Here is a 10,166-nt window from a genome sequence, read left to right as displayed (position 1 = left end):
CCTTTTAGGCGCCGCAGACTACGCGAGAGCCCGGCGCTCTTGCTCTTATTACGTGCATGAGCGAGTATTCTATATTTCGCGAATATTATTGATTTTTGCCTGGAAATGCCACCCGTGACCCTGAGATACACCAGCGCCGCGACGTACGGCTGCTCTACTCTCCACTGGTCGAAGGCGAGTGGATATAAAAGCGGGCGCGATGCACTCGACGCATAGTACACTACTTATATGCATAGATAGACCGATTTCTTGCTGCTCAAAATTTTCATTCTTAGAGCGTACAGAATTGTGATACTTAAACTAAATGATTTATTTTTGATTTGGGTCTGAAAAATTATGACTTCTAACGTGGACAAAAAATACCTTTCATTTTTGCATATAAAATTAAGTTTAAAAAAAAAATTAAAATGTTGTCTGGAGTTTCAGTATGAGGCCAAATTTTTAAGGAAAGCTCTACTTTATCACTTTTAAATAAACATAATTAAAGATACTTTTGCCCCAATGAATAAGCAGTTGTATCACAAAATCTCTACTTTATCAACTGAATTTGTAAAAGTTCTTGAATTGAATTTCCCTTTTGACAGTTTTCTACATTATCGTACAGTTAGTCTACTTACAAAAATAGAAAACTTTTCAAAAATCATGAAAATAATTTTTTACTAAAATTATTATTTACAATTATTTATAAGCATTTGTCTGATTTCACAAACATTTTAACAGTAACAAATTAGCTTTTAATTTATATGAGTCTATCATAATTCAAACATTTTTCCCTAAGTTTGACAAGGTCGTCAATGGTACTCACAATAATGAATATAAATAAAATATATCCCTCTGGTCAACAGAAGTATTAAAAATGTCTACTTCTTGATCACATTTCATTGATTGAAGTATCAATTCAATTGAATTGATCTCTTAATGAATGTTTATGAAATTTAAAACTCTATGTAATTCACAGACATTATTTGACTTGCATTATTTACACTTTATACAATATTGATAAGTCTTTATAAAATTCAACAAGGAATGTCATACAAATTCCAAGCCTTCAAATTTTTTATCTGTAATTTTCTCATCAGGCATCAGTATTTGACCTTCGATCGTAAATGCTGTAATATAAGTAGCAGTATTTCCTTTGTATTCTTCAGTCTTCAGAGCAACTATAATTGTATCTTTTGAACCAGGTAGGAATTTGAAACTTGAATATCCTCTAATTGGTACTACAGATCCAATGTAAGTTACCTAATACAAGAAATATATTAAGATTATTTAAACAATTGTAAAATATGTTATAGAATAGTAATGAAAATTCAATTCAGACCTGAACATTCACAAAAGTTTCATCTGCACTTATCAATACATTACAGCTCATGGATTCATCTTTTGTTTCATTGTATTGCTCTTTAGAACATCTTCGAGGTAAAAAGAACCATTTACGGTGTATATTACTCCATGCTCCAGATTCATGAATCATGTACCCTACAGAATAAAGGTTTGAAGACCAATTTTATGTTTTGTTTGACCATTTTTTAGTTAAAATTAAAGATAAATTATACCAGGAAAGTGGATATCTAATACTTCTCGCAACCGATTATAATTGGATACCCAATTAGTAGAGTGTATTTCTCCTCTAGGTGAAATGATTTTGATCCATTGGGGATTGTTATTTACAAATTCACCAGTAGGTGTAGTCCATTCTTTGCCCATACTGCCAACATACAATTGATCATCTTTCACAGCTGCCCATTCAGATTTAAAACCTGTGAAAAAATTAAGCAAATCTTATGTCTAAAAGTTTTTAATTACTTCAAGGCAATAAAAATGAAAATGAACCTTTGAGATTTTTTCCATTGCCATCCATTAGTATGACCCAAGGATAAACTTTGTCTCCTTCAAAAGCATAAACCATTCCTGTTCTATCATCAAAAGTTAGCAATCTACCATCAAATGTAATAAGCTCTGAAAGCTCCATTCCTCTGCCACTAAGACCTAGTTGAGAGTTCAATGAAGTCATGCTAGCTTCCCATTCAACGGATACAACATTTCTAGATGGCATCCATGTCAAAGTGCCTTTTTTAAAATAGCTTTGCCATGTATCGTGCTTCTGTTTACCTTCAACTTTTGAATTGGTATCCAAATCACTAACAATGGCAATGGCATACGAGATACCAGTATATTGTTTAACTGGTGGCGTTAAAGGATAAGTTCTATTATAAAAGTAGAAGTGACTAGGTGACATTGTACTATGGGGCTGCGGAGCAGTACAAATAAGACTAGTAAGTAAGGAGTATCCATAGTAATATAAAGCGATAAAAAATATGAATAGAAGGAAAACGATAAATTGACTCTGTATGCGTAGAGTACTGTTTCCAACTCTATAGACGTGAGGAGTTCGAAGGGCCTGTCGCCAGTCTCTGGATAACATGCTGCCTATTTGTCTATTATTATTTTGATTTTGCAATGGTGTGTAAGCGTAATTAGCCGTTGTCATCTCATCATCTTCTTCTGCAGTATTTGTCGCTTGCAACAGATGTTCTTTAGGTAGTCGTTGAGGGCGATCTCGTCGTTGACTTGGCTGTTGCTTTTTTCTGTAACGATTTGTTATTGACACTGCTGGATCTTCATCTAGACACGAGTGGCTTACTACTCAGTATAAGATGTTTATAATTGAAAATATCGACAGCGATCTGTTGTCGTGGATGTTTCCTCTTTGAGTTCAACAATGAAACATGATGATGATGTGTTGCGGCTTGGCATGTGAACTTGTACGTGTAAGTTTTCTGCTAGACTACGCGGGTGGGGGACAAAGCGAACTAACCTCGGTCTCATGGCGATAAGCTGGTTCTATATTGCACTGGAAGTATGTGCACCTGCGTATCTTTGGCGTCTGCGGCTGGAATTCTCGGGAGCAGATGAATGCCTCGTTCGTCACGTTACCGCCTTGCCAGGCTTACTAACATTCGTTCAGTGTAGCCGCCTCCCAGTGTGGCGATTGGCGCGATCTACGTCTTGCGCGAAGTGTCTATTTTCAAAATAGCTACTTCATTTATTACCTAATAAGTTACCAATCTACATTGCTTATACTCGAGTATTGAAAGTTACATAACGACGACAGTCGATGATACCGAATCGAGCGCATCGATAATTCGTCGTTGTCAATTCGATAGGTCCACGATCTGTGACTGATAATGCGTTTGAAATTACGAATGAACGTATCAACGGTTTCAAGTTTTACTCGCAATTTTTATATTAAAAATAACAATAAACTATGAAGTACGCACCAAGGTCAAGCGACTTTTCAATATTAACCTTTAGAAAGGCCGGAAAGCCAATTGTATATGGGCTCACCCCCTGATCGACACTTAGCCTATGATCGATCAATGATTTAACTTTTATACCATTTTTCTATGGGTGATAGGACCTGTGAAAAGCGATTGAATTTTTAAAAAAAACTAACGCTAAATTCAAGAATCAAGAGATACGTATCATAGGTTTATGCTGACGATTAGAAACCGGCAGCAACTTGTACAGTTCAATCTTAAGTTGAAACAAGAAAATGTTAATTCACTTACGAAAATTTAGATGCTATCGCATGATCATTCTCAACTACGATAGGCAAAAATGGAGACATGACTTGGCTTAAACTAACGGAAGAAAATGGGTTTTAAGTGCGTGTAGACTTCACCGACTTGAACCGTTAAACTAATACGGACTAGCTGCCGAAATCACTCGTGTGCGATTCATAATAAATCATAATAAAAATCTTGCCATTTTTTCCTAATTGATATATTATTGGCTGAAATTTTACGAAAAATTTCTTTGTACCTTATATTTTAATATAATGTTCAATGGATTCTAGACAATCAAACGACCAGAAATGAACCTTCAGATCTTTACCTTGATTGAATTTTCTTTGTGAATGCTTTACTTTCTTGAACTTTCATTTCTTCGTAAAATTGTTTGAATTTATTTGAGTTTTAATTTGGGAATTAAATATTTAACTTGGTTGGATTTTAATTTTTTAAGCGATTTTGTTAAAGTTTGACTTCTAACTGCTGTTCTTAAACAGCTATTTATCAATTTTTAATGTTAATTCAATTTCTTCACATACTTTTTTTGTTCTTGTTTTTAATAGCGTATTTTATGGTGGAATTGTTGAGTTTTATTCGGACTCGCCCTATCTGTAATGTTTCATTGAATTTAAAACTTTAATTCGGTAATATTTGCAATTTGAACAAGCAAAGTAAGTCTTATAATAAACTTTCTTTATTAATTAATTTGTTTGATTATTTAAGACGGTCGCTGTTACTTTATGATAAAATACAAAAAATAGCAGCTGCCTAAAATAATAAGTTGGCTTGGAGGGCTATACATTTGCAATTGGGGTTATCGAAAAAAATACGATCGCTTCATCGAGCGGGTCAGTTGGGAAGAAAAACACACGTATGCGCATACATACACGAGTGTGCGAATGTAACATCGAGGGGATATGAAGACGGAGGGTGGCATACCGCTTATGCGTTTTCTTGATGATATTCAGCTCACTGGGGTACGCGGTCGATCCTGAAGGGGAAATTCGAACGCGAAGAAAGTGCGTCGGACTTCTATATGTACAACGTATGGATTTCATGCAGCATTCGCGAGTGTGTGTTTGATAAGCTCGCTCGCAAGGGGATCGGATGAATCCGTTGAGAGTAAACCAAATTTCTTTGAGTTAAATATTCTTCTAATCGCATTATACTTTTTCTTCTGTATTTTGACGCATATTTTCTCTAGTCTTCTAATTGATTTTTTTCTTCATTTCATTTTCACAGTTTGACTCTTCTATTTGATTACTTCAAATATTTTGGTGCAATCGGAAGCTGTCGACGATGAAATAAATATACGTCTAATTATACCACATTGACGTCGTCTATACCAATTTGCTTAGTTGTACACATCCTTATACAACTCTTCACTCTTCGTCTGGGTAAAAGATACGATAAGGATCATCTCGATGTTTTATGCAATGTCTGCATGCCATATCTTGAGCATAGAATCTTACACTAAAAAGTCAATAAGTTTTGCAAACGTTTGCACGATTTGTGCGTACAACAAGACAAGAGCTATATGAGTTAAAATTCTTCGGCTTACGCATAATATCTTGCTTAATTACCATTCTTAAAATTTTGAGAGATACGGCTGATGTAAGGGTCAAATGACGAGAGTCAATTTGAAATATTTTATTTTAAGGGAGGTTCTCATCTAGAATCCTTAAAATTACGTGATTTTTGTGATTTTTTTCTCATAGAAGGAAGTTGATGAAGTACTCAAGATCCAGAAAATTTAATTATCTTTAGAATGAAAACAAAATTCTTATCGATATCTAAAGTAGTTTTTCAGATATCTTGCTGCCCTTCTCAGAAAACATGTTTTCGAGAAAAACACGTTTAGAATTGTCAACTGCCTTTGATCGCCGTGTAAATGCTTACTCGCAATCCTGACTTTGACTGACTAAGAATTCGAATTCACATACGAAATTTTAGTAATGGATTGAAAGCATAAGCAATTTGGAAATACAAAAAAAAAGATATTTTAGTTGAGCTTGAAGAAAACCTCCCCTTAAGACGTTTCAGAAGTAAATATATCGAAATTTGAAAAAATAAGCAATCGATGTGGTCATTGTACCATAGATTGAGTTTAAGTTAACGTACGAAATTTCAAGGTGTTGTTAATGGCATGGGTACTGTTATCTCCGATTAAATCTTGGAGTATTAATTTACCCCAATCTAAGCCATACTTCTGAGTAGTAAAAGGAGTAAGAAAGTTTGTAAGTACATAACGAGCCCTTAACTTGGCATGCAAATCTCGGGGTTTCACGTGCCTTGCGTGTTCATTTACTCGCATCAAAAAAACTGTCAAAACAACATTTACTACATTTTTCGTTCGTATAAAATGCATCGAGAACTACAATTGGTTGTCAACTCATTTTAATGTGACTTATCGTGATTGATACATCGAATAATTTCAAAATTATTGTACTTTAAAGTTGAATATGTTTTTTAAGATAAAAAGTGTATTCGATTATTCGATTAATGAAAAGCAGACAAGAGATAACCCTCGATTCTTATGGACGTGCATCATCGCAGCTAACGTGTATAATCTAAGCGCTCTCTGTGCAGGCCAAACTCTCCATATCGGCTGCGAGGGGGAAAGGGCGGGGGTAGACTCCTCGTGCATGCACATATTACACACACACGCACGCATACATGTACACCCATATAGAAGCGTTGGGGAGTCGTGGTAAAACGTCGAGGGTGGAAAGCTCGAGGCGCGCGCGACTAAAGCCGGCATCGCAGTTGCCTCTACGAAACGCGCGCGCGTTGATAACCCGTTGTTGTTGTTGCGAGCTAAAACTTGTGTATAGATTGTCCACGTGAGTGAGTGAATTTTTTCGATGAATTTTTAGCCTACACTGGATGCACGAATTTTCATGCTCCAAGTAGCTCTTTACCTTATGAGCATCGAGTTTCACTTCAATTTCGCATCTTTCGATTGAATTTTCTTAAGTATAAAATAATCTAATTTCGAAACAAGACTTGAGCAACTATGTCAAAGTGCTATTATTTTATAATAATTTACGAGTGAGTTGAATTAAATGAAAACTAAATGGAGTTCATTGACCAAGTATAATACCTCTAAAATAATAAACTTCATTGATCGGCAAACTCGTTAATTCAAATAGTTTTACAGATCGTAAAAACTTTTTTTTACGATCGTTTTCATTGTGAATCACATCCCATAAGAATTTTTTTTTGCAAATGGTGGTCTATTTTCATTGAAGAAAAAACACCACTTCACTTTCAATTGCATTTGGCTAGCGAATAGCTAACATCGTCGTCGAAAATTTTCGAATCAGCGGAGTGCGTAAAGAGGATTATATGCGCGACAGCTCAGCATACGTGCGGATAGTTTCCCCCTCAGAACCAGATAAACACGTACCTATGTAAGTAGAGTTATATCTCTGCATTGACTATTAACTACAGTATGCGACCACATGCCTCTTCTATCGTCCTTGAGTGCTTGCATGTATGTTTGATGTTTTGTAGGTCGTAATGTATAAGTACTTCTTTGAAATTCGAAAACAAAACCGGAGTGAACATTTTTTAGTTTCATCAGTTTCAAAATAGCATGCACTGCACAAATTGATTGAAATTTATTTGAAAGTTTTCACGGAGCCAAGTTATTGAACCGAGGTGCTAGAAATAATAACGTTTAACGGTATCGATTCTCAGTTCAGAATATTACTTCGGAGAATTCAACGATTATTCGTTATTTTTAGAAAAGTGCGACGATATTCTTTATAATATTTAATTCTCTTTATAATATTTTGCAACATTTCAAAAATCTATAATATTTTATTCCTTTTGAATTCATTTTTCATTTGTAAAAATGTGTTATTGTCGCTATTTCTCAATACGAAATATTAATCTATCTATCATTTGCATTAAAATCAAATAATATAGTATTTGGCTAATCTATAAAATGAATCAATTATTCACGTTTAAGATGGTGGATTTTTACCCCGAATATCGAACGCTTCTATGAGTGAGCCGCTAGTCTAGCTCTTTTTTGCCCATTATTAGAATGATGGAAAATTGTGGGGGTGCCGCAGTATCTAAAACGATTCGGTTGATGCAGCAACCAATACCTACAGATATATATTCTATATACATGTGCATGCACCGAACATGTAGTCGATATTACACTCTCGGCCCAAGGTACGCAGAGGTAGAGACCCGCAGGCCAGCTTATCAACAGAAGCAAGGGCTAGCCGCGGCATGTTCGCGTGACTGAAGCGAAACGCGCGCGAGAGAAAGAGCCAACTTTCGTGTATGCATGCCGACTATACATGTATATGTGAATGTTGGTCATTATGCGATACAGGCCTATCGTTTGAATTCAGGTTGTTACATTGACACGAGTATGCGAGGGTCCTTTTTTGCTTGACACCAGGCAAAAATAAGTTTGTCCAACGCATGTTAACGTCGTACAGTGGATAATTTCCGATCTACTTGCATCGATTTTCGAATCAACCAGAAAAATTGTTCGGGTACCGCTGCTAATTTATTAATTCGAATGAGCCAAGTTAACGACCATTCAAAACATTCATCAAGAATACATTTCCGGTAAAAGTTCGATCGAATCGCATACGAAATCGGTAGCAATTTTCCTACCTACAGCCGAATCGTTGACATTCCCAGTCTTGGCATATCCCAGGCTAGAGCGAATACTTTCCATATGGCAAAATTCAATCGAACTAGTATAAATTTGTAGTAAAGAGCATCTCAGCGTGTACGTACACGTAGCAGCGAGCTATAATCCCTAATCGATCCAAGAGCAAAAAGCTCAATCATATAAGCTTTATAATTAGTGCTTAGAGGTGCTAGCAATTACTGAAAACCTCCGAGCATTAGTGCGCGGTAGCATGCATATTTCATTCTCCACAAGTCAATTTCACGCGTTGATCAATTTTTACATCGAAGCATTTGCATTTCTGCACAACAGTAGCCAGGCTACATCGCGTACCTGACACGCGCTTATAATCATTAGTCAATCGAATTTTGACCTCTTTTAACGAGGCGATTCGCATTTATTTTCACACTCACACCAGGCAGTGTTTATTATCCGTAGGGGCTTTATCTTTTGGCCTGAAAAACAAGTGTCAGCAGAAAGTTCCTCGTCATGTGTGTAAATCTAGAGCACTAGTGCCAATCCTCGACTCTGAATTATAAACATCCTACTGGAGAAACGAACACTAGAAACCTCGTATCCTCGCTAGTGGTAACCCAGAGTCTTGCACCCTTCTGCAATTCCTTTTCAGCTTCGTGATTTTTTTTCATGTGAGCACACCCTCTTTAATAAAGCTCGTACACGTGTACTCACGTAGACAGATAGAGCGCGACAGTGCAAACACTCTTGAGTAGCTAGCCAAGGTACCTGTACCCAAGACGGCGGACGTAGTCTATATTTAAAGGAAAAAGCTTGGCGCATGAAAGCATCGGTTTATGCGTACGCGGTTACTTCTTACGGCGCGTCTTGACGGCCGGCCGGTATGTGTACGTTAAGGTCGACGACCCTGAAAAATCTGAAAAAATGTCAAGCTCATACATTATAGATGCTCACGTTTCGCTTTCCACATGCTTTCCACCCTTTCTCCTCGTTATGTGCACCATCGTCACGGTTCAAGTTTTTTTTTCAACTGTGCATATAAAAAGAGTTTCCACAAAAACTAATCGAAATACAGGATGATATTGCATGAATTGAATAGGTCTAAGCGTCATTTCTATGGCAACGACGTATGCACACGTGTAATCTATATCGTGCACAAATCGAACACATCTTATATAAGCCGGCGTATAGACTCTATTTCTGCTTTGCTCCCTATTTGTTATTCTCTATTTTCAGAAAATCATTTTTGTCTTGGCAATCATGCTCTTAAATACGATATTATTGAGATCTCAAACTTTATGCCATGCTTATTTATAAATATCATCTTTGAATTCTCAGCCATGCAATGAAGATACTTTAGCCCCTTTGTTTTCTAGTAATTGCGTGTGTAATTATACAAATTTAGCAAAAACAACTACTTTTAATGTTCAAGCTTTGTTTCAGAAGTTTAATAAATTACTTTGATTTATCTTTGAAAGTTACTTTTTTTGATAATTGATTTTTAATTTTGATTAAATCATTTTTCCACTTCTTCCCTTTTCGAAAAGTTAGTAAAGTTAAGCAAGCTCATAAAACTACAACATTTTCAGTGTTTAGACATATATCTAATGATAAACAAATCTTAAAAAGATTACATTTGTGGCACTTGGAAAAAAATGAAACGGTTTTTGTTCTTTAGCTATTTCATATTGACTTCTTACTGTATTTGTTGATATCAAACGTGTTCTTGTTTCAAGTATCGTGTGAAATTGGTGCATTACATTGGTACGGAAAAATCACGGGCTATCGTAGTTTGTATTCTTAATAAAATCCAATACTGATAATTGAAAATTTTAATTTTTACTCTTATTATTTTTTAACTTTGAACAATTGTCATATCATGATTAATATATTATCATTATATTTTTTTTGTTCAGAAACTTCTTTTGAATGCTTAAATGCGACCATAAAAAATG

The 10,166-nt window shown here is 35.6% G+C and overlaps 1 protein-coding gene across 1 annotated transcript; it reads right to left on the bottom strand.

Moving 5' to 3' along the window:
• Window positions 1–652: 652 nt before the first annotated feature.
• LOC106658784 (soluble calcium-activated nucleotidase 1-like) lies at window positions 653–3,003 on the bottom strand. Its single transcript, XM_014380902.2, has 5 exons — window positions 2,819–3,003; window positions 1,834–2,588; window positions 1,557–1,760; window positions 1,322–1,479; window positions 653–1,242 (listed from the first exon to the last, which is right to left on the bottom strand). The coding sequence occupies exons 1-5, from the start codon at window positions 2,827–2,829 to the stop codon at window positions 1,030–1,032; spliced, it is 1,341 nt and encodes a 446-aa protein (XP_014236388.1). The 5' UTR covers window positions 2,830–3,003; the 3' UTR covers window positions 653–1,029.
• Window positions 3,004–10,166: the final 7,163 nt, after the last annotated feature.

The sequence above is a fragment of the Trichogramma pretiosum genome, unplaced genomic scaffold (genome assembly GCF_000599845.2).
Source record: "Trichogramma pretiosum strain Unisexual culture from Peru unplaced genomic scaffold, Tpre_2.0 scaffold10, whole genome shotgun sequence".
Classification (NCBI taxonomy): Eukaryota; Metazoa; Arthropoda; class Insecta; order Hymenoptera; family Trichogrammatidae; genus Trichogramma; species Trichogramma pretiosum.
The sequence above is the reverse complement of the archived record's forward strand: the minus strand, read 5'-3'. Positions and strand labels throughout refer to the sequence as shown.

Excerpts from the sequence above, each read along its gene's own strand:
- LOC106658784 (XM_014380902.2), bottom strand. Across the intron at positions 1,761-1,833 it reads CAATGGAAAAAATCTCAAAG|GTTTTAAATCTGAATGGGCA; the intron begins GTTCATTTTCAT and ends ATTTTTTCACAG. Across the intron at positions 1,243-1,321 it reads AAACTTTTGTGAATGTTCAG|GTAACTTACATTGGATCTGT; the intron begins GTCTGAATTGAA and ends TTCTTGTATTAG.